This window comes from Panthera tigris, chromosome B4 (assembly GCF_018350195.1).
Source record: "Panthera tigris isolate Pti1 chromosome B4, P.tigris_Pti1_mat1.1, whole genome shotgun sequence".
In the NCBI taxonomy this organism is placed as follows: domain Eukaryota; kingdom Metazoa; phylum Chordata; class Mammalia; order Carnivora; family Felidae; genus Panthera; species Panthera tigris.
Window position 1 is genome coordinate 109,729,706 of NC_056666.1, and position 25,764 is coordinate 109,755,469.

Here is a 25,764-nt window from a genome sequence, read left to right on the forward strand (position 1 = left end):
ATGGAAAAGTAATTTTTCAGTATTATTCTATAGAGAATACAGACATTTTTCTAACATATAGTACACGCACTTCCTTGACTTCTTAAACAGTGGGAAGAAGTACTAAGCTTTACTTTTTTTTGATGATTCAGGTTCATCAAATAAAAGAGAGACTAAGTGAAATAAGCCAGACATAGACAAATATGATATGATCTCACTTACATGCAGAATCTAAGAAAGAAAAAATAATAATGGTAACGGAGTAAAATAGAGTGGTGGTTATCAGACACTGGGGGATATCTAGATCAAAGGATACAAACTTTCCAGTTATAAAATGAGTAAATTCTGCGGATCTAATGTACAGTAAGGGGACTGTAGTTAATACTATATTGTAAAGGGTAACTATGAGGGGATAGTTTGCTGTCATTTCATGATGTATGCTTATATCAAAGCCATCACATTGTACACCTTAAATATATACGATCTTTATTTGTCAGTTATACCTCAATAAAGGTGAGGGGAAAAAACATTCCAGGTATGCAGTTGTGACGACCTTTGCCTAACTAGCTCCAAATTACTGTATTTGACTGAATGACTGTTTTTAAAATGTTATTTTAGTTTTTGTCGGCTGGCTTCCCAGTTTACCAGTTTCTCCCAGTCTGTCAGGTCATTACTTGCAACATAGTTTACTGCTAGTATGCCTGTTTCTAGCCTCCTGCAGTCTCAATGGCAAAACACAACACACGGACCACAGTGTGTGCCTATGGTAGTCAGAACTCTGGCAAAAAGATGGCCATGCCCTAATTCTTGGAGCTTGTGAATTTTTTGCTTTGTATGGCAGAACGGACTTTACAGATGTGATTAAACTAGGAACCTTGAGATGGAGAGCCTACCCCATATCTTCTGGGTCCAAGAGAGTGCTACAGCTCCTCATAAACTAAGAATGTTTTCCAGCTCTGGTGAGAGAACCGCAATAAAGGAAGAGGAGGAAGATGTGACATGGTAAGGACTTTACTTGCCACTTCTGGAAATGGGCCAGGAGTCAAAGAATACCAGTGGCTTCTAGAAGCTGAAAGAGCAAGGAACAAAGTCGACCTCAGAGCCTTCAGGGAGGAACATAGTGGCCCTGACACCTGGACTTTAGCTCAGTAAGTCCACCAAGTTTGGATTTCTGAATCTACAGAACTGTGACATAGTAAGTTTGTATAGTTTTAAGTAGCTAAGTTTGTGATAATTTGTTATAGCAGCAATAGAAAAAAAAATCAGAGCTTAAGAAACTCACTTTTTGAATGAATCAGTGCATGAATGGTATAGTGTTGCAATGCCCAAGCTTTTCTGGTAAGGAAAATAAACTGCCTCTGTCAGTATTCTGGGCCCCCAACCCCTGCTTCAAGCAAAGCAGCTCAGCTTTTTTCCTGCTTTATTTGTTCATGCTTCTGGGTAAGATTTTGTTTAAACAAAGGTTTCCAAGGGTAAGAGAGAGAGAAAAAAAAAAACACACAAAAAACACATGCTTTTGAAAACTGGTGGTGTGATGGCAGAGAACAGAACATGAATCCAGAAAACCTCTCAACTCCTTTACCGTGTGACCTCAAGTAAGCCAGTTAGTCCTTCCAAATGTCTGTAGTGTATAAGAGGACAATAATTTTTGCCTCACGCACTTCATGGAGCGATGGTGAGGGGATCAAATAAAAACTTTTCCAACTGCAGGTGCTGTGCAATTATTTGCTGTGCGGTTTGTAGGTTTTAGATAGTCAAGGAAACCAGGGAAAGAAGGGCTTCACACTGAACACTCAGGGAAAGGACTTTACATAGTCAATCTTTCATGAACAAAGAACAGGACCTTTGGGATGGATATTTTGACACTGGTACTGGTTTCACATGCGTTTTTCAATGTATTTCTTAGTTCTCAACTGTGTTGAGAGTAGCTTCAGTTAACCCTGCACTTCCAATCAAGTGAGGTATTTCCCCATCTTTGGTTTCACACTCTTCCTCTTTCTCTAATTTCTGGGAACCCTGACAAAGGTACAGGGGTACCTAAATGTGGGGGTGTGCACGCACACACACACACACCCTATTGGAGATAGAATGCTGAAGCAAAATGTCCCTGTGTTTGTGACTTCTGCTCTAAAATGTATCTTTTCACTTTGGGCAATCATCTCACTGGTTTTTTGTTTTGTTTTGTTTTGTTTTTCCTGTAACATTCTCTGCTTCTGCGGACGACATTTTTCTTTGGCTACTTTGTTTTAGCATCCTACAACTTTTCTCTCTAGGTCACACTCATTGTGTGATAACCTCTCATTTCATGATAACCTTTCATTGCACAGACACATTAAACTAATCTTATTGTCGGCAGTTCTAGATTTTTTATTTGGAGGCATGCGTCAAAAGTGTCCCCCACATACTCCCCACATCACGCGGAATTCCAATAACCCTTTCATTGCTAATAGTTGCCTTGAAATTATTTACATGATTAAAAAAAAATGAGAAATCTGTATGTACTGTTAGAACTAAGCCATACAATAGAAATAGTTCTGGTAGAGGGAAATATAGGGAATTAACATTCATAATTATGAATGACAGAAAAGCAGATCTTTTTCTGGGGAGTTTTTATAGTGGCAGATCATACTGAAAAGATCCTTTGAATAAGAGGGGGAAAGTTACAGGAAGAGGCCAGAGACCCTGAAGACCTGAGACCGATATCTCATTTTTGTTGAGAACCAGTTTCAGTAGATCCCAGTGGGACATTCATCTGCTCGTTAATTCTTCCTGAACATAAGAACCTTCTTTACAATAAAAAGCCACATGCCAGGAAAAGGAGCTGCAAAATCCCCCCAAAGCAAACTATTTACTTGATCTGAACATGTGTTATGACACAGAAGTCGCTTTGCAAACTTCTTTCCTTTGGTAGAAACTAACATGATTGCAGCCCAAGAACATCAGGGGAACATATGCTGTTTGAGAAAATCAGAAGATTCATAGCTTCTAAACTTAAAGAAAAAAAAAAATCCCGCAAACTTTTCTATGAACTTGAGAAGCGATTTTAAAATAAGTGTTGCCAGGGCCCACGTTACAGACTTCTCAAAGTCAAAAAGGTAGTGCAGTGTCTGCATAGCTCGTTTTCTTTATGCACAGACCTACAAAGTGGTATTGGGTCTGCCCCGAACAAAACAGCAGCTGCTGCCAAAAACAACATTCATCTTCTCTTTAATCTGGAATGCCAGCTAGCGAAGCAGGCAGTTCCCTTGTAGCCCAAATGTGCTTTGGAAACAAGCCAACTGGCTTAGCTACCCAGAGCCAGGAAAGCAAGTTACCAAGATACAGGTATAGTAATTAGTCCTGAGTTCAGGTCTTTTGAGGTCATATGAACCATATCCTTCAAAAATAATCGTAACGTAAACTACCAACAGATTCTGGTTCAGTGAATAACCATTTAATTCTACAGAATTTCTTCCTTCAGATTTTTAAAAAAATTTTTTTTCATGTATATTTTTAGAGACAGAGCATGAGTAGGGGAGGGGCAGAGAGAGAGGGAGACACAAAATCTGATGTGGGCTCCAGGCTCCCAGCTGTCCGCACAGAGCCGACGTGGGGTTTGAACTCACAAACTATGAGATCAAGACCTGAGCTGAAGTTGGACACTTAACCGACTGAGCCACCCAGGTGCCCCTTGATTTCTAATCCTTAAGTAATATACCACTAAACATTCTAGAGAAAATACCGAATCATCCTACACAAATTCTTCTCTAGTGATCATCCAGTAAGCTCAAGGGGCAAAGTAAACACTGAGTACAAGCCTCTCAGGAAAGCAGATGTTAACAGGGTAGCTAAGTGAAACTCAAGCCAGCTTCAAGTCCAGATTGGTGCACTAGAATCTTGTGAAGATCTACTTCCATATCTCTCCGTGCAGATGCTTTTGTGAAGAAGTGAAATAAAAATACTCTAGGGACACCTGGGTGGCTCAGTCGGTTGAGTGTCTGACCTCGGCTCAAGTCATGATCTCATAGTTCTGGGAGTTCAAGCCCCACATGGGCTAGCTGCTGTCAAGCACAGAGCCCATTTCCGGTCCCCTGTTCCCTTCTCTTTGCCCCTTCACCGCTTGCAGTCTCTCAAAATTAAAAAAACACTAAAAAAGATCCTAAAGTATTGGTGATCGCTAAAACATGTTAATATGCTCTACTAACAAAAACTGAACAACCTAGAAATGAATTTTTTAATATGAAAAGACAATGGCTTTAATGTAAACAGGGAATTTAAGGATTTCAGTGGATTCAATATATGGAAAAAAATGAGAAAAGTCACTATTGATAGTCCTTACTCTAAATGTAAATGCTATTTAAAGAGGAAATGACTCACATGTATAGACTTCTACTAAGGGCCACACACAGGAGGAACAGTTTGCAGATATTACATATAACCTTCCCACCAACCAGATTTTACAGGTTAGTAAAACATGCTTCAGTGAGATTAAGTAACTTGTTTATGGCCACTCTGCTAGTAAACCCCTGAGCTGGGTTTAAACCAGTATCTACACTATACTAGGAAGGAAAATCCTGGGCTAGTCACATAATAAAACTGATTTCATTTATATTTAATGAACTATTCAATTTTTTCGAAAATACCTACGCTGTGGATGGCGTATAGGTCCATTTAGCTGAATCAGTTTTTGATTGAAGCCACCATATCAAATTATTACTAGGCTGGGTAAACAAGTAGTACAGGTAAATCAAGTTACACTTCACTGTAGGTTTTTAAAAAATTGCATAGCTAGAGGGAGGGGAAAAAAAAACAAAGTGATAAGTTGTTCCTTCTGATAAAAACAAAATTAAGTGCTTTCAGACTTCTAAGAGCTACCTATTCATTTAACAAACATGTATGGGAGTGCCTGGGTGGTTCAGTTGGTTAAGCGTCTGGCTTTGGCTCAGGTCATGATCTCGTGGTTCTGGAGTTCGAGCCCCGCGATGGGCTCTGTGCTGACAGCTCAGAGCTTGGAGCCTGCTTCACATTCTCCGTCTCCCTTTCTCTCTGCCCCTCTCCCTCTTGTGTTCTCTTTCAAAAATAAATAAACATTTTAAAAAAACGTATGGCGTACCTGATAAGTATGTAAGATACAGAGACAGCAGATGTCTTCTTTGGCCCAGGAGGGACAGCTAAATCTGACTTTGGGGGAACTGAAGGAGAGGCTCAGAGATAGCTCCTGGGAGATGACCCCTTCTTCGGGGTGAATAGCAGGTAGCCAGATCAAAGAAAGCAGGGGTGAAGACACCTGGCAGAGGAAGTAGGAAGTGCCCATAGAATTGAGAAAACAGGGCATTTTCATGGAACTTCACATTGATGACATGACTGGAAAGTGAATTTCAAGGAATAAATAATAAAACAGAGGAAGCTAGAGAGATAGGCAGAGGTCCTCCCAATTTTGCTAACTGGTGTGGATTTTATCTTAGAGACATGGGGGGCTCTTTATCTTAGAGCAGGGGAGGATCAAGATCTGATTTTAGAAAGGCTTATCAGGCATCAGAATGAAGGATAGACTGGGGCTTGTGGAGGTCACTGAAGTCATCAACTAGGACAGACGCAGTGGGAGTGAAGAGAGATGGACGAGTTCAAGAGGATATGAAGTTGAATGGGACTTGGGTGATGGGCAGTAAGTGTGTGGGATAAAAGGAGGAGGAGTCACAAATGACCTCCAGTTCCAGTTTAGGTGACGGGGTAAAAAGTAGAGCTATTCACTGAGCCAGGATATGTAGGAGAAGTGGTAGCTGGAGATTATTGGAAGTTATCACCGAAAACCTTGGGGGATAACCCCTCTAAGGGGGAGAAGAACTGTCTGCATAGTAGAGGAGAGATGAGAAGCGGAGCACGAGAGGCAAGTCTGTTGATTGTGGGATCTGCAATCACTGTAAAAAGAAAGCACAAGAGGGCAAGTGTGAGCAATAAAACAAGCACTGAAAGAGGTCAACCTGATGGTTGCTGAAAAATACCTAATGGGGTTGACGCTGCTAAGGATAGTTTCCACGGAGTGACAGAGCTAGGAATCAAACCACAGTGGTAAATGAGCCGGGGGAAATTTCAAGGTGATATACTACAACAGCTTGAAAAGGAAGGAGAACAGGTAATCTGGAAAGGCTAGAGAGTTCACTTTAACTTTTATTTATTTTTGAGACAGAGAGAGACAGAGCATGAACGGGGGAGGGTCACAGAGAGAGGGAGACACAGAATCTGAAACAGGCTCCAGGCTCTGAGCGGTCAGCACAGAGCCTGACGCGGGGCTTGAACTCACAGACCGCGAGATCGTGACCTGAGCCGAAGTCGGAGGCTTAACCGACTGAGCCACCCAGGCGCCCCTAGAGAGTTCACTTTAGTCTGGGTAGAAGCAAAGACAGCTTGGAAAGAATGGAGCCGTAATGATGCACTAAGCTTTCTTCTTTCTTAAAGGGTCTGTGCCTGGGAACAACTCCCCTGTGGTCCATGACAGCCAGGTGAACTGCGAGGCTTGGCCACTGTGGAAATCCCTGCAAAGAACTTCTACCTCAGGCTAGAATCTAGGGCCTAGGTGTTCAAATTTTGCTGTTACTATTTTGGAATAGACATGTACAAGGCAGAAGCATTTGTGCCCGCAGTAGACATTACGTCATTAGAAACAATGGTAATGTAAGTCATTAGCTATTCATAAATACAGCAGTTATATAAAAACGGAAGGAAAGAATTCCCCCAAGCAGTATAATCTGCCGTATTTTAGGGAAATGCTGGTTGATGACTAATTCTAATCAATTTTATGAGGATGATATATAACAAACCAAACTACGCTAGAAAATTGCTAGGTGCTAGTTTAATGTTGAACCTAGATGTACATATTTGTTGCCAGATTTTTTTTTTTTGATATAAGTATACATTTTCAAAGAAATAAGAGACAGGCCCCCAAATTGGCAAAAGTATAGGAACATAGAAAAAAAATTTAGGGCAGTTTTGAAATTCAGATATTCACCTTCAAACACTCCACAGGCACAGGACCTTGTTCACTGTTATGTCAATTAGCTGCTCTTAAAATTAAACAACAATATGCACTCCCAGTGTCGTAGCTTTCCAACAAACAGCTACAAAAACGCAAATTGTAATTTATACTCTCTCAACTATGTGACTCACTTCTGAAAGTGGGATCGCATGTAAATCAAAAGCTCTGCAATTTTTGAAAACTTGTAAAATCTTTTGCACTCCCAACAACTGAGAGATGGAAAATGAATGCAGATTCCAGCTGCTATCTGATCCCATGCGCTGAATTTGGACTGAATGAATCCCCTATAGAACTTCTTGTGTTTTGTTTTGTCCTATGGTTGCAATTAAATGGGCTCAGATGTCTTGTCAGATCAGCTACCAGGAGTCTTACAAGTTGGGTCTCTAAGGGACTTTTAATCTTTTAATTTTTAAGAACTTAATCTGAGGAAGCAGCTCAGAAAATCTCTGAAGGTCTTCTCACCTGGGCTTTTTTTTTTTTTTTTTACCACATTAAAATAAACTAAATCTTTATACTCTGCTTTAACTGTTTCCAACAGCATCAAAACCAGTGGGAGTTAAAGGCATAAACTCAAAGAACACTCACAATCTTGATCATTTTCTCCATCACATCAGATGATAAGCCCAGTTTGCAAAGGTCACGGCATAAGCATTCCTGATCATGCAACGTGTGCTAGATACACCAACTGCTTTGGTTGAGTTGAATAAACTGTTCAAATGTTCCCTGCTTTCACTGAAGGTGCCCTAACCGGAAACGGGGGGGGGGGGGGGCGGGGAATTGGTTGTCTTACCTTTAGAAGAAAATGTAATCATCCGGGGCGTTTATGAAGATTTCAGATTCCTAAGCATCATACAGAATCAAAATTTCTGAGGGTGCATCCAGAGATGTGCACTTATGACAAGCCCTCCATGTGATTTTTAGGTGTTCTTTAAAATCTGAGACATGCTATTTTAGGCTGTACTAGCTCATGGGTGCTATATCATTACAGAAAACAAAAAGGTCTAAAAAGGTAAATGAGGTTACATTTGGTTCAAGGGCTACATATTAGATGCTCTGGATTTAGAGCAACTTGAAAAAAGGAAAGCTAAATGTAACGAACAGTGTAGGAGTAGTGAGCGTAGAGGATACTACGGATTGGCTCTTTCAATTCCTACTCCATCTCTCTCCTAGCATATTCTCCTACACTGTGGTGGCTGCAAAACTTCCATTCCTTTGTAGTCAGCTACAATTGCAGATGTGACTTAGGTTCTGGCAATCAGGCACAACTCTGCAAGACTGATGTGGGAAGGAAATTCTTGAGAAAAGAAGCTGGGTGTTGGGCATGCATTTTGCTCCCTTGGGGGGGTAATGCGGGCAGAAACTCCCTGCCATCAGTAGCAGTAAGAGCTTCCTGCGCTAGCTGTCACAGTTTTACAGACAGTGGTGGATTTAACTGGCAACCAGAGTATTCTGGAAGCTGAGACTCCTCTTCTAGCCCTCCCAGTGGTTTTATAAGCCATCAAATACATTTCATTATATGCCCCACTCTGTTTAGCTGGAACGGTTTATCCCATCTGCAACTAAACCCTAAGCAATACTTGGAGAAAAAGAACCCAAGTTATTAAGCACTTCTTATGAAGGTTAGTCTAAACTTTCCACAGGAATTTTCCATTAGTGTTTCAAAATTGAAACTGTAAGATAAGGATCACTTTAAAATTTAAGAAAAAAAAAAAAAAGAGAAATTTTTGATGGTCAACCCCGGAGAATGTTAATGTAATTCTACCACCTAAAGCACAGCAAAGCATCCATCTCTGACATGCCCGGGACATGTTCCTTTGGTAACAGTACACTTCATCAGCAAGTTCATTGTTGATGCAGGAGATAATGTTTAGAACAGAAGAACATCAGCAAAGTAAGACATGGATTCAAATCCTGATTCTGTCACTGACATGCTATAACCTTGAACCAATTATGTAACTTCTCTGAGCCTCAGTTTTCTCATGGGGCGGGGAGGGAATAGCATTTCTTTAGATTTTTGAAAAGATTAATTAAGACAGTATTACGTAAAGCACTGACAAGAGGCCTGGAACAGATCATGACATGACTGCCAATGCTATAGGTATTTTATCATTATTACTACTCCTTTAGATGCTGAATTCAAAACTAATAGTTGTACTAATAGTGAATTTCACATTCCATTTATGTTCTGCTTCCCTGTAGATTAAAGATCAGCACAGGGAGATGATAAAGAGTTTGTGAAACTGCCCTGGGTTTGGATTTGGATCAGCTCTCCCAAAGCAGGTGGCCATCTTGACCTGGTGTAAAAGTGAGGCTGAACTGTTTGGGCTATGGGTGAATGTTAACCTAGACAACAGAGTTTCAAAAGTCAGCTTGAGCTTCAGCAATAAATAAATTCAAGACCGCTTTCGAAAACAGAATGTGTGTACTCATGCACAGAGAAGCAGTGTGGAGTAGGGCCTGGGGGACAGTGATTCAGACTACCAAGGGGCACCTACGTGGCTCAGTTAAGTGGGTGTCCGAGCCTTGACTTCGGCTCAGGTCATGATCTCATGTCATGGGGTCAAGCCCTGCATCAGTCTCTCCACTGAGCATGGAGCCTGCTTGGTGTCTCTCCCTCTCTATAAATAAATATAAAGTGCCCCTTCCCCACTCTATAAATAAACAAATTTTAAAATCAGACTGCCCAACTTTGAATCCCCACTCTGCCACTGACCTGCCTTGTGGCCTATGGAAAGTTTATCTTTCTGTGCTTTAGTCTTCTTACCTGTACCATGGGCCTAATAGAACCCACTTTCCAGGCCTGTTGAGGACTAATATGCAAAGCACTTGGTACGGTACCGGACAGGAGGCACACCCCTGTAAAAGTTACCATTGTTAACAACGACACTTAGAACAAGCATCCCGGATAATGTTATTTCCAAACTTCAAGCCAAAACTCTGGGCACCATCCTTGATTCTTCCCCTATTTCCATATCCAGTCTCTTATGCCCTGTTAGTTCTACCAGCAAAATAAATCTTGCAACATTCACTTCTCTCCGTCTCATCTTGTACGGCTACAGTACAGGCTCCACGCTTGCCCAGAAGCCTTCAAAGGCCTCTAAATAGCCTTCTCTGCTTTCACGCTTGCTACTTACAACAGTGTGGCCCTTTGGGAATACACGACAGTACTCACTGCTTACTTTGAATCTCTGCATACCTTTCCGTTCCATTTACAACAACATGTGAGCTGCTGACCAAGGCCTAAAAGGCTCTGTTTAACATAAACTTGCCTATCTCCATGTTCCCATCTTAGCATGCCCTCTCTCCCCACCATACTCACCACAACCCCACCGGCCTCCTTTTTGTTCCGGAAACACCTGAAATGTATTCCTGCCATAAGCCCTTTGCACTCGCTGCCGTGAGCTTTCTCCTCTTGGGCCCTGCAAAGGCAAGTCCTTCTTGTCACTCAGGATTCAGTTCAAATACCACCTGCTCAGAGAAGCCTCCCCAAAGTGACCTGTCTTCAGCAGCTCCAAACCTTCTCCTATCACAGTTTTATTTCCACGGAATCACTTTTCATCAGAAAGTTCTCCTGCTTACCCAGTTAGTTTACTTGTTTATCACCTGTCCCTACTGACAAGCATGTCAATGGTGTGAAGATGAGAAGTCTATTGTTCTTGCTCTTCACTCTTACCTCCAGCACCTGGAGCTGCTCCTCACTCACAGCACAGGCTCCTTATGTGTGCGTTGCACACGGTGCAACCTGCTACCGAAGTATCCACAAAACGCAAACCTTCTCTTATACGGGACAGACCACGATGGTTAGAGTGCAAACGCGGGTTTACGAACTGGGGTACAGATGAAGTCTGGATAACGCAGGCTTCAATTCTCAGCAGCCAGTGTCCAGATTCACACAACTGAATTGCAACATCATCCACCAGTTTTGCTTATAATCTGTCTCTTGCACTGGGGTCTGAGCACCACCGGCCAGTATTTGCGGTGTCTCACCATTTTGTCCAGAATGGATAGAGCCCACTGGGAAGCCTCTCGTGAATATTTTTTAAATGAATGAACACAGGATAAACAGAAGAGTTTTGCTCATCAGTTGGCCATAAACCATTGTCCTACTTCTCACTCGAGGGTCCGGTAAGTGCTAAATCCTAATGACATATATAAGTAATATTCCACATTCTCTTAATTATTCAAAGTGTGACATTAGCTAACTGCTTTTAGGTTTGAACTTCTAACCATTATCTCTGTACCTTTAAGTACTTTTCTAGCTCCATGAAAATAGTAAATTGGGATATAAAACCAGGGGTAGACTGTAAGCTCCATGAAGCACAGCAATGAGGTGATTTTTTTCACTACAGTATTTCTAGCCATTAGCACAGTGCCTTACAGTAAATTCTACAGAAACAACTAATGAATAAAGAACTACTAGAAAATGCCTTTCCTGGCAGATGTGGCCAAAGCACAATAATAAGCCAAGGTGCTGACCTGCCTGTAAAATCCTCAGAATTCTTTTTTTTTTTTTAAGTTTATTTTGAGAGACAGAAAGTGTGCACATACATACAGCATAAGCAAGGGAGGGGCAGAGACAGAGAGGGAGAAAGAGAATCCTAAGCAAGCTTTGCACTGTCAGCACATGGAGCCTGATGCGGGGCTCGATCCCACAAACCAGGAGATCAAGACCCGAGCCGAAATCAAGATGGATGCCCAACCGACTGAGCCATCCAGGCACCCCCCTCAGAATTCCCTTTCTAAAGAACCTAGATTAAGTATCATTTTGGAGTTACTTTCCTTTATTGACCCAACAGGAGCATATTAAAACAAAAACAACAATAAAAACCCCACAGATCTGGAATGCAGACACTTTCCTATGGTAAGTTCAGGGGAAATCTCTGAGAATCCTAAAATTCTGCACTTCATTTAGAATTCAGAATACAACAACTGTAAATTTCTCCCTGTCTCCCCACTGAGCTGCAATCCATCAAGATTTCTCAAGCAGTCAATAAAAAAAAAAAAAATTACTCATGGTGCTTCTGCACTGGGAACACTTGCAGAGACTAGGACTTCACTTGGGAGCAGATATGTTCAGAAGCAATGACACAGGTTAAGCTTTTAAATGCTAATCTTAGCTCTTCCCAAAGCATGGGTTGACTTATCTCTAGGTCATCCCTAGAGACCTACTACAGCAGGCAAAAACAAGCTCTTAGAGCTATTATTATTATTATTATTTTTTGTCATCCAGACCTATTCCTAGTATGATTGAAGACATAAAAAGCTCCCTTTTCTTCAAGAGAGTAACACAAGCATACTTTAACTGCTGCCCTCTCCCTTGACTTGTATGCAAGAAATAAAACAGCATAAGCATAAGCAAACTGGAAAACTCATGCCCAACTCAAATGACACTCTCTGCCCCACTCCCATAGGCTTCAGTCATGCCTAACAGTAGGAAAATGCAATAGTAAGTGGTCAGCCCTTTTATTCCAATTTTTCACCATGATATTCATGAAGTTATACTTAGCATTCTCCATGATATCACTTATGGAGGAGAAGACTCCAAATTCAGTACAGAAAGAAGACTTAACAACAGAAATTAAAAGGCCGAGCTTTTACAGTGTATCAGGATACCAGTACAGGCATCACAGGTTTTTAAAATTTTTAAAAAGATTCTGAGCTAACAGTCTTCAAAGTAAATGTAAACTATTTTGTGTTCTGAAATTCTTTCTCACGTTAGACTTGGAAGCTTACTTGATAATATTCCCTGGTTTAAAAAAACAAAAGAAGATGAAAAATGTACTTTAAAACCCTCAAGTTCTTACTCTAAGTCCGGGAGGAAAAAAAACAAAAAACAAAAAACGAACTTTCTTCTTGAGTCAGGAAAGAGGGTGAGTGGGTAGCCATGCAAGATAATCCTTGGGGGGGGGGGGCGAGAGTTTCTTTTCAAAGCAGCTGCTTTGCTGAGGAATTAAAGGAAGCTGGAGGGAATAAATGTAAACAGGGGGACTGCCTGGGTAGCACAGAGGCTCTCTCACCATAGCTGGGAGAATGGGGATCTACTTCCTCGGGACGTGGAGAGAGGCCTGTGTGGGCAGCACCTCCAGTTAAGTGAAATTTAAAAGATATGCTTCAGCTGCTCTATTTAGGTGCCAAATCCGCACAGATAATTATGCACATCTACTTCATGGTTTCATTTTTGTAGGTTATCTCCTCTTCTCATTTATGGTACTTTTTGGAGCTTTCATTTTCCAATCAGGGCAGGAGGTAGACTTTGCTCTTTTTGAGGTAATAATTATTTAATATCTGAGAAGTTTTATGGGTTCCAGAAATGTTAACATTTTAGTTCTACACCCCAAATGGAGCTTACCTGATTAAGAAAAATAGATAGACCATGCTACAAGGTTGCCTAACTTTAAAATTTCAGAACTTTGGGGCGCCTGGGTGACCTCAGTCAATTGAGCATCTGACTCTTGATTTCTGCTCAGGTCATGATCTCATGGTTTCTGAGTGTGAGCCCAGCATCGGGCTCCACACTGACAGCACGGAGCCTGCTTGGGATTCTCTCTCTCTCTCTCTCTCTCTCTCTCTCTCTCTCTCTCTCTTTCTCTCTCTGCCCCTCTCACACTCTCTCTCAAAGTAAACTTTGAAAAAAAAAGTTCAGAACTTTGAAAACTTGGCATCCAAAGAGTTTTATGAATTTTTTAAAGTATACGAATCCTATACTATATTGTTACTCTAGCACTGTATGGTAAAGCAGCATTATTACTTCCCCGAGTCACTAACATGGTGTATTCTAATCACAGATGAAACTTGAAAACATCACTTATTAATCCTCCTCTAACCTTCTTCCTCTGCATGTAAATAGATCTTTGATCTTAAGTACTGAAACATCATTTTTTGCTAAATTCCTTAACCACATCAGTCTTAAATTCTTAACTGTCACTCAAATTGAGCCATCTAATACTTCTCATATTGTCATATTTCTGTCTCTTATCACTTTCCAGACAGGGATTATACACATCAGTATCAGAATGTATAGAACACCCTGTCTCTGTCTACTGCACTGGCTAACTATTAAGGAACACAAACTATGAAAAGAAAATCTAAAAGGAAGCATCTTGAATGTAGGTAAGCTGTGGAGTAAGAACCTACTTTACTTACAACAATCGTATTCATTATATTATATATGATTATTAATTGTATATCAAGGAAAACACGCTATCCAGGCAATACAAGAAGATGACAAATACCAGTACAAAGCAAAGGCTTAGGAGCAAACAGATCAGGTCTGAAGACTGACTAGATAGAAGATGCGAAGTCACTTGCTCAACCTCCCCAAGCCCACATTCCTCTTCTGTCAAAAGGAACATCCACAGTACCACTCTCACAGATGGAGACAGGGGAGATAAAGCATGTATTTTTTGTTTTTCATCAGCAACAGTATTATGCCTCAAATCTTTTCTGGCTCTTAAACCTTCTATATATCTTAGCAACACTGCTGGCACCTGATATTCGACCTATTGTATTATTTCCTCAAGGATGGCCAGTAACTTGGGGTGCCTGGGTGGCTCAGTCAGTTAAGCATTTGACTCTTGATTTCCGTTCAGTTCATGATCTCACAGTTCATGGGTTCAAGCCCTGTGTCGGGCTCCTTGCCAACGGTGCAGAGCCTGCTTGGGATTCTGTCTGCCGTTCAGTCTGCCCCTCCCCTCTTCGTGCACACGGTTTCTCATGTGTACACGCTTTCTGGCTCAAAATGAATAAACTTAAAAAAAAAAAAAAAGATGGCCAGGACTTTCCCACCCTCCTCTCTGTTTTAATCCATGGTCTCCATTCTCTTCTACAAGCCCAACTGGCCCATTTCTCTCTCCAAACAGAGTTATGTTTGAACGACGTACGTTTGTGTGGGCCAGTGTTATCTGCATGGTTATACATACTTCTTACTGATACCAATGCAGAATAGTACTATTCTAAAGTGATCTTCTTACCTCCTAACTAAATCACTCTCCTTAGTGCCAACCCATATATCAACTGAGGTCAGCAGGCATAAAAATGATAAATACCCAGATCCAAGCTCAGAATGCGGCATCTGATCAGAGTTTGGTTCAGAAAATCTTTACCAAGATTCTGGTGCTGGGCCACTAACTGGAGATACCAACATGAGGCAATTTAGACAGGCAGACAGGTAAGAAGATAATTTCAGTACATTGTTTTCATTCTATGATTTTTTGCTTTGGTTTTGTTTTGTTTGAGAGTGAGATAGCATGAGTGGGGGAGGGGCAGAGAGAGACAGAGAGAGAATCCCAAGCGGGCTTTGCACTATTGGTGCAGAGCCCGACGTGGGGCTCCAACTCATGAATCGTGAGATCATGACCTGAACGGAAATCAAGAGTCGGACATTTAAACGACTGAGACACCAGGGTGCTCCTATGTGATTTTTTTTTTTTTTTTTTTAATGCTACGGAAGCACAGGGTAGATCCGGGGAGTACGGATGAAGAATAAGAGCAAACAAACATCACAGAGGGCTTCTTGGAAGAGGAAGTAACTCAGAGGATGGAGAAGGGCTGACAGGGCCAGAAGACCAAGTCTGGTGTGCTAGGTGCATCACTACACCTTTATTACAGTGTCAGATGACACCATAATAAAATTTACCACTCAGGGAGCAGAGGAAATAAGCAACAGCCAACAGAGAACCCTGTATAGTGTGCTGAGGGTTTGGACTTTATCCTGCGGATAATGAAAAGGCAGGGGAGGATTTTAAACCAGGATAGTTACACAGTGAGACTCCCTCTAATCACTCTAGATTGTGTGCACTAGACTCTTTCAAACTACAGAAATCACCATTTGTTTTGTTGGATAATGAAATGGACACCCTTGGAAAGACTAAAACATCAAGACCACATAACCGTATTCAGGACATGGATCTCCTGTGTGGGCAAATTCTTGTTCTGACATTCCACAGAACCCTTCAAATGTCAGGACACAAATTTTTGGGTAGAGATGCAAAACTAAGCTCCCTTGTACTCCAACTCTCCTCCTAGACCACTAACAAAAATAATATGTGACGATGTTCCATCCCATTCTCCTTTGGGTCTGAAAATAATGGACTTATACTTTTTTCCCCCCTTACCATTTAAAAGAAATTTCGCTTCTTGGTTTCACAGTCTTGGTTCAATTTTTGTTGTTGTTGTTGTTAAATCTACTCTGAACTGAACCCAAAAATCACATCGTACATTTCTAGGTTGGTAATTTAATCACTGAGGTAGCAATGGTAAGAGATTCAGTCAAGAAACCTCTAGAAAGGCTCTTTAGATTATACAATGTCAGGAAACAGGAGCTGTTTTCTTTCACAAGTGCTTTGAACCAGTCAGCACTCCATCAAAAGGAACACAACAGTTTAATGTTCCGTCAAAGAATGGAATGCTTGTTTACCTGAAGTAACAGACTGATAAAAGTAGCTTGTTTGATTGATACAAACTTACTTGAAGATTAACCTGGACAATCAAGCCCTCACACTCTAAACACAATTACCTTCAGGAAAATAGAACCTGAATTCACAAGGAAAACACTCCCAAATTATTGATCCCTACACACTTATTAAATTTAGTACTTGCAAAATAATTAAGTCAAATTAAAAAAACTTAAAAAAGCTTTGAAAGCAAAAACACACTTTGCTTAAAAGCACCTAGAATTTATCGCAGGTACTGGCTCGTTTAATCCTGACAACCACCTGAGGAATTAGAACTGTTGTAAACCTCATTTTACAAATCAGAAAATCAGAATATTGTGACTCAAGGTCATCCTTCTGAAGAGATGACTCCAGATTTAGGAATCTCCAAAGCTATCAATATATACTACACATAAGGTTGTTTGAGGCTCATTTTTGGAAGACATTAATACAAAGTATTTGTATATTTAGAAAGTTTGAATTTTTTAATCACTCAAGAGTTAGAATAACATGACCTAGACCCCTGAGTGGAACAGCATGGTCTACAGAGCACTCACTGCTCAATTATCTCCTCTCTCTCTCTCTCTCTCTCTCTCTCTCTCTCTCTCTCTCTCTCACACACACACACACACACACACACACACACACACACACACACAGAGCTTGTGAGGTAGCCAAGACGTATGTCAGCATCCTTAGTTACAAAGGAGGATGTGGATCCTGAGCCAGACCCCTTACTCATCTCCAATTACCATACACAATCCCATTTCCCACATCACCCATAACCTCTGCCTTTTAACAACAACAGATTTTAAATTATTATAGCCATCACACAAATGGAACAAACCCACAGAGTACACAGTCTGGCATATACTGATCTTATCTTTGCTGGTAAAATATAGCCCCAAAGATTAGAGATACCACTTATCAAACATCGGTTTCACATCAGCCAATTTCCATAGATTATGTCATTTAATCTTCGTATTCTTCCAATTGTGTACTATTACCTATATTAACCCATTATACACATGAGAACATCAAGGCCTAGAGAAAGAATGTTAACAACATGCACACGGTCTTGGTGAGTAACAGAGCTAGGACTTGGGCCTCCTTCTAACCCCAAAGTCCATTCTCCTTCAAGTGTCTTTGAAGCCAATGAGTCAAGCACTTTCCACAAACATATAATTTTGTGTTTAACAGTATAGTAGGCAAATATGTGTTAAGCCTGACAATTATTTTTTATAGTAGTGTAATTCCATGAGTGACAATCACAAAGCAGGTACATAGGATACTCTTTCTCGGTTAAAAAAAAAAGGGGGAAACAAGGAAAAGAAGGGGGGGTGGAGGGAGGAAAAGGGAGGAAAGAGGAAGAAAGGGAAGAAAGCCTCTAAGTATTCTTATTTTATTTTATGGAGGAGGAAATTTGGGGCACCTGCTTGGCTCAGTCGGTTAAGCGTCTGACTTCAGCTCAGGTCATGATCTCGCGGTTTGTGAGTTCAAGCCCTACGTCAGGCTCTGTGCTGACAGCTCAGAGCCTGGAGCCTGCTTGGGATTCTGTGTCTCCCTTTCTCTCTGCCCCTCCCCTGCTTATGCTCTCTATCAAAAATAAATAAAATGTAAAAAAAAAAATTTTTTTTTTAATTTTTTTTCAACGTTTTTATTTATTTTTGGGACAGAGAGAGACAGAGCATGAACAGGGGAGGGGCAGAGAGAGAGGGAGACACAGAATCGGAAACAGGCTCCAGGCTCCGAGCCATCAGCCCAGAGCCCGACGCGGGGCTCGAACTCACGGACCGCGAGATCGTGACCTGGCTGAAGTCGGACGCTTAACCGACTGCGCCACCCAGGCAACCCAAAAAAAAAATTTTTTTTAATGGAGGAGGAAATTCCAGGTAAGAAAAGGTTAAGCAGAGTTAAATAACTTGTATAAGATCCCTTGGCAAGCTGGAGTCAAGAGCTGGAGGGAAGGCCTAGGTCCTCTAACGCAAACGCTCTTCCCATTCTCCCTGGACAGGTGGCTGTATTTCTGCTGATGCTGAAAATGACTTCTCCTTCTGGACAGGGAAAAGTAGGAAACCACTCACCAATTCAGGGGAAGGACTCCTACTCCGTGCCTCCAGCTCCAAGCACAGAGTTTAGGAATAGAGACTCTGGTTCTGAACTGGCTGGTTCGTGAAGCAGCTCTACCTCGGATTAGCTCTGTGGCCCTGGGCACACGACAGAAAGAAGTAATTGCTCCTAGGTAAACTATCTTGCGATTATAAATCATGCACATTTAGCCCTTTTTCAGTTTTTGTTAAAGTAGGGAATGAAAACAATCAAATTATTCAGGACTAAAGGGAGTCTGAAGCCTGAGTTATCTGGGTGAACTGCTTCAACTCTCCCTTTCATTCTGACAGTCGAGACCTGACAATTAAAGTCACTTTAAGACAGAAGTCATTGACACTGATAAACTTACCACGTCTTTAATGCTCACGATAACAGCAAACATGTATTATTGCCAACGTACCAGGCACTGGATTAAGGGCCTTTTGTGGATTTCATGTAATCTTCATTACCACCCTGGGTAAATGCACTATTGGTCCCCTTGTTTGGCAGATGGGGAAACTGAGGCTCAAGATGATGTGCTTAGCCAACCAAAGTAGGCCATCTATTTGGTGTCTGTTTGGTTCATCACACCCCTGTTCTGTTCCCTTCACCTGTACTCAAATGATTCCTTCTAGTTAACACTTTCATTTCCAATAAAGTGCTGCTAGGTTACATACTGATGCTGCTGATAAAGGTATTGTGACTGTCATTTATTTAAACAATCCTAACATCAATGCAGAAAATAAATTTTTACTACTCCTGCACTTGGGGAAAGAATGACAATGCAAAGGTCACAACTTAAATGGCTGGTAGTTTTAAAAGCCAGACATAATAAGCATAAGGGCATTATTATGAAATAGTTTTCTAGTATCATCAGAGCCACTTAAAACTGTCTTCAAAAATAGCACGAAAGAAGGTCAGAGCAAATTGATTAAAGTAATCCCTGAAGCCTCCCTGTTCCTCCAAGAAGTTTTTGAAACACAATTTTAAAATATTTTAAAATTTCCCTCTGCCAAAAAAACCCACAAAAAACCAAAAACAAAAACCATTTTCTTTGAAAGACACCAAGGATTTGGCAGTACTTCTTAATTCTGTAAGTAAAAGGCATTTTTACAGTTTCTAAGGGGGCCTCCCTTATAACAGATGAGGGATGCATCTGATGGCTAAGGAGATGGGGGCGGGGGCTGGGGGTGGGGGGAGAGGCTGGGGACCAAGCCCAGGCTCCTGTTGGCCTTCACAACTATTTATACTCCTGGGTCAAAAGCAGCAGGTCACTTAAGCAGAAACTCAGCCCCACCTGCTCTCAGTCTTGCCCACATTAGATTAAAAGGCATAATCTACACACACACACACACACACACACACACACACACACACACACACACACAAGTCCTCTGGACCACATGTGTGTATACATACTTAAAATACAGGTGCATTCTACTGCAGCGGTTAGGAGGAATCTAGTCTTTGTAATTAAACAGGCTTGTCTTGCAAACCAAGGTCTTCCACTTACTTGTATTTTTTTCCTCTTAATCTTGGGAAAATTTTCTTAATCTCTCTGAACTTTAGTTTCCTTGTTTTTACAAAAAAACATCACTATCTCCTTAAATTTTCTCCCCCCGCCCCAAGAATCCAATGAGATCCACCTGTGCAGTTTGTGGCACGGTGCCTCATCCACGGTAATCAACACTATTAACTTACTAACTAGTCTTACTTCCATATTCTATTAGCTGCTGTCTCTCTTCTTAACCAGCTTGTCTTTTGGCCTATTTATACAACTGTTTCCTTTCTAAGAAAGGGGAGAAAGGTAAAAGATAAAATTGGGGGGGGGGGAGTTTTGCTGAATTTGCTAAGAGTACTTCAGTATTAAAGAAGGTAGATGATATATAAAAAAGGCAGTTAAGGAATTAATCTGTAAGGATTATTGTAATTCATTTATTCATTCAAGCCCTATAGCCAAAACCAGGTATTGCTAATAATGAATTTATTTCTTATAGCATGTGGGTTTGCTGTAATGTTCTGTGATTCACTATTCTAGCAGAGAATCAGAAGATTATTTAGTAAGTACAAGTCACTGTGCCCTTAGACATGATCTCACTTAATCATTACCTCTTCAGTAGTATAATAGGCAGTTATTTTAAGATTGGGAAAGTAAAGTTCAGAGAGAAACACTAAAAGTCATATAAATAATAAGTGGCAGAACCAATAACACATCTGAGCTATAACTCAATCCAATGTTTTCTATTTTCTTGCATGGTCTCCAGTTTTGGTTAGTAAATTATATTGCATATATACTGAAAATTAATGCTGTAAATGGTGAACAGAGTAACCCTTCCAATCATCAACCAAACACATGTGTTTGTATAATAGACTCAATATAGTAGTTAAAATTTGCCTTCTGTTAAAAAAAAACAAAAAAAATTCTTAAAAATATATCAGTACCTAACAACCTGAATCAGGTATCTATTCATTCCACAACATTTGGTATGTATTTATTAAGCATCTAGTATAAACCACTCGGTTAGGGAACTAGAATCACGCAATTTTTGTTGTTCAAATTAGTATCACTGGCAGCTGTTTTAATATCTGAATTGCAATTGTTTTTGGATTCAATGTTCCTATAACAGAATATGCATCTTTGAGGTACTGAATTAGCCTCACGAATGCACTGTGGTTGTGCCAGCTAAACATCTTTGGGTGTTAGTGTTGGCAATCAACACTTGGAGTTGGCAGAGAAAAGACCTTATCTTAATTTCCTCATCTGTGAAATGGGATTTGGAAAAAAAACAACAACAAACAGCACCTACCTCCCAGAAGAAAAATTCTATGAATTAATTAATCTTGGATCAGTGTTCTACTAAGTGTCATTTTGGCATGATCTTAGTATCAGGATGATTTGATTTTATAAAAAACAATGATGGGAGCTATTTAAAATGGCTACACATTTAAATGTCAAACATTTAACACTTAACTACAGTAAATTTCCTTTTTATTTTCCCCCAAGATGAATCATTTATGTGTGACATTTGTACAGAGGTACAAACAATGGTCAAATCAGTTTGGGATTTAAAAGCGCATAGAATTGTTCAGAAGTAAAAAAGATCTAAGTTTCAAATGGGAGAAGAAAAGCCCACTTTCTGAATGTTGTTAAGACACAGCACTATGGCCATGGAACATTATAAACAAACACGTACTGAAGTTTAAAAACTATTTTCCTGGGCAGGGGTTAAGAAATAAAAAGTTTTAAAAATGAAAAAAACAAGCCTGTTACAATTGTTGTGAAGATAAAGATTATATAAACCCTATTTTGCAGCTCTGTGCTTTTCTACATAGAATTTATTTCATCTAATATTAAACACATTATGCTAATAACCTCCTGTTCATTTTTCATGAATGTTTTCTAGCTCCTCTTTTATCCTTGGCATTTTGGTGTCCACTTTGGACCACCTGGAGGCTGAAAACACCAGCCAACTCCCCTGTACTGTGATAATTTATCTAACAAACAATAGAATAACATGTGTTAGGCCTCTGCATAATGGAACACATCAGAGATGTCTGGGCAGGGCCAGATAAATAAAGCAGTTTTCTAAAATCACCAGAAGATCCCAACTAAAGCAATCACAGGAGGTTTTAGTTGGTCATGAAAAACGTAAATCCCTAATGTGTTGACTGTTTCAGAAGCGTTAAATTGCAGGTTTACACAGAACCATAAATAATGATGTGTGACTGCCAAGGTTTGTTTCGCAATCCTTGGGTTTTCAAAATCACATTTCATATGAAACCTCTCCACCCTGCCCCCCATCTGAAGTTCTGCAGTGAATATAAATTTTGAGAGCAATCCGTATGGACAGCACATCCCAGGAGGGGGTTCAAGACCTTTATAACACAACCCGCTTTCTCGGCAACACTCTTCTTGGAAATCAAGGAATCTGTGTTTTCACAAGGCAGTTGCCTGGGAGGGCTTTAGAAAGGGACCCCAAGGAAACAGTGGAAAACTCAGCAGAAGAGAGACCCTCACAATAGACAGCTACTATTAAATTGTCATTTCTATCAGTGCCCTGGTTTACAACCATTCAAATTCGTGCATTAAGGAGAAACAAGCCAATTAGGAGAGGAGTTGTGGTCCTGGAGTTTAGTCAAGGCACTTCAATGGAAAGGTCATTGGCTTCAGAGATTTTATGTCAAGGTGAAAAAGAGGCGAAAGTTCTCAGCACCCACAGGGCTTTTGTTCAGAAGATAAACTTCTGTTCCTCAAAGAGCAACAGCATGTGTATAGTATACAAGACAAACACAAGGCCCTGCTCTGGGCTGTGCTCTTTCCTCCCAGGTCCACAGGAGAGGCCTATTATGCAGTGGGGATGCCCTTTCCTCAAAGGTGAAACAGAGGGAGGCTTGCTCTTTCAAGTGAGCACTGATGGTGGGTTTGCTCTTGCTCTCGCCCTTTACGCCCTTTTCCATGGGAGCAAGGCATTCTTTGCAAGGCAACTGCGGGATTTTTGAGCTGCCATCTATGCACCAGGAACACAGAAAAGGCACCCTAACTGCCCCTGTTACGACCACATTCTAATCCACGGTATTCAAGGCCTCAAGGCAACCTGCAAAGTCAAGTACTGAATTCCTGCATCCAGGTAACTGCTAGTTTAACTGTCTGGATCACTCAATTTTGACTTTGTTTTCATGGGTAGCACATTTGACTCTGCGGGCGTTTTGAGAAGAGCATTACCATCATTGTCTCGGCTCTATTTTCTGAGGCATCCACATTCTCTCGCTGGAGGAGAGGTCCAACTGACCTTTGACTAAGAATGTGGTCAACAAGAAGAATAGGAGAATTCATGCCAACAATAAGAAAAAAAGGCAGCCATGGCTTCTGACTGCTAAGGAAAACCGACTGCCTGTTACTGGGCTTGCCCCAACTCTCAGCTAGTATCAGTCCTTAAGGAAAGCTAAGGAAAGGAGATAGGTGAGAGGTGTTCCAGAAACTGAGACCACATTAGAACTGCAAAAAAGCCAGGGCAAGGAGAGACTCTGCCACTCCAAGTGTCCTATGTGTTATCCACAGGAAAGGTCTCTTCCCTGCGGCAAAAGGGTTATTCCCTCTTTTTTCCAGCTTCAGTGCCTCCAGCTACAGGTCTCCACTTCATGATCTTCTCAGGATTAACTCTGAGTGAGATGCACAGATACTACTACCACTCAGAGACTTGCCCGTGACTTGCCCATGATTTGCCAATGACTTGCCCCTGACTTGCCCAAGACTTGCCCAAGACTACTAAGATTCAGTGATGGGCAGTGGAACAAGCGTGAACATTGGACCCATTCCTCTGATTCTGCCCACTAAATGCTCCTTCTACTCCACTCCCTGCACACAGATGTGGGGGGCTGCAGAGGCAGCAAAGAAAAGCAAATAAATACTGGGAGGCCTTCATTACCTTTTGTAAATTTACCTCTTCTGGCTGTCTGACCTTGCCTTAGGATTCTTCTTCACTTGGAGAATTTAAAGATTAGAAGTGAAAAAAAAAAAAAAAACCTCGTCAACTGTGGATATTGCTAAAACAGGAAAAGTGTAAATACCATTATTATTATTATAGAGAAATTGCATGTAGTAGGTGAAATGGTTAAAAGTAGAACAGTCTATACTTAAACCTTCATTTCTCCCCATTGGCTAGTTCATAATCATAAACCAATGGTTATAATTTGTATTCACACCAAACCAAAGCAATGGTTACATAAATCTCAGAATCAAAGCTCAAAAGTCATGTGGTTCAAACCTTTATTTTACTAGGATCTTAGAAATAGAGAATTTTAGAACTAGAAGGCACTTAGAAATCACCTAGTCCTGGGCACCTGGGTGGCTTAGTCGGTTAAGCCTCTGACTCTTGATTTCATCTCAGATCATCATCTCTTGGTTCATGGGTTTGAGCCCCATATCCTGCTCTGCACTGACAGTGTGGAGCCTCCTTGGGATTCTCAGCCTTTCCCTCTCTGCCCCTCCCATGCTCATGCTTTCGCTCTCAAAACAAAAAATAAAAATAAATAAACTTAAAAACAAATCACCTAGTCCTACTTTCTCACTTTACAGTTGAGGAAACCAAGGTTCAAAGAGACTAAAATACCTTCCCAAAGCCATACAACTTCTATCTGGGCTAATAAGAGAACTCTATCCCCTAATATCCAAGTCAATGTGGCAGCCTAGAAACATAGTAAAATGTAGCCAAAAGAGAAAGAGAGCTACATAAAGAACAGTCTTTCTTTAGATGACACACATTGTGATTTTAAAAAAAGAACCATGAGGCCTAATTATAAGAAAATCACCACCCCCGCCCATCTCCTTTTTTTTCTGCGCAGAAGGAAATAGGTAGAGATGAAATGACAGTTTCTCAATCTCCTGGCCCCTGTAAACAGTTTTTAGTATACCCATAATTAAGTGAAAAGGCAAAAACATCTTGTTGCATCTACAAATTAGTAAGGGTATAGTCAATGGTTTCTATGAGACAAAGTCTACACAAAATAACTGAAAACAGTATTTATTATAAAAGCATCCCAGTGTTCCCTCCATTTGTTTTATAAATTGGTCTAACTACGCAGGTGACAAACACCAAAAAAGGGTCTCCTGCAGCTGCTCATGATTCATGTAGTAGAAAACAAAGATAAAAGATCATTCCTCAGATTTATATCCAAATGCTTTACACCCTTATTTACAAAAGGGAACATTAAGGTAATCGAGAAAAGGGGGAGGGGGAAGTCTCACAAACTTGCATAATGGGAAAAAAAAAAAAAAAAGTCACTGCATGTTGCCCGGTAAAGACATTCTGCAGAATGAATGCATGGCCTTCCTCAGGAGAGCAAGTGCAAGAAAGAACATCAAGGATAGGAAGCTGACCAAGTATATTCAGTCTACAGTAAACTCTCAGAATCCTACCAGGGGAACACAGAAAGTAAGTGAAATATGGATATGAATCAGATATGGTAATAATACTTCCAGTTTCTATATTTATTTTCAATTCTAATTCCCTCATTCAGGTTTACCTTTAAAAGAAACAATTTATTTTTATTTTTTTAATGTTTATGGCTTTACTCTTGGGAAAGAGAGAGGAGAGAGAGAGAACGCACAGCAGAAGAGGGACAGAGAGGGAGACACAGGATCTAAAGCAGGCTCCAAGGCTCTGAACTGTCAGCTCAGAGCCCAACACGGGCGGGGCTCGAACTCACAGACTGCAAGATCATGCCCTGGGCTGAAGTTGGATGCTTAACCGACTG

At 40.8% G+C, this 25,764-nt stretch overlaps 1 protein-coding gene across 6 annotated transcripts in view; it reads right to left on the bottom strand.

Moving 5' to 3' along the window:
• KITLG (KIT ligand) overlaps nt 1-25,764 on the bottom strand; it is an 80,907-nt gene that overhangs the window by 50,784 nt on the left and 4,359 nt on the right. For 3 of the 6 annotated variants that reach the window (XM_042992872.1, XM_042992869.1, XM_042992870.1), the window contains exon 2: nt 4,606-4,746. The exons of 1 other annotated variant lie outside the window; for it this stretch is intronic. In XM_042992872.1, the coding sequence (XP_042848806.1) occupies nt 4,606-4,629 (24 nt within the window). In that variant the 5' untranslated portion in view covers nt 4,630-4,746. Of the gene's footprint in view, nt 1-4,605; nt 4,747-5,071; nt 5,835-9,755; nt 9,789-25,764 lie in introns of those variants that run through there. 2 more of the 6 variants (XM_015539072.2, XM_015539074.2) reach the window with 2 other exon arrangements.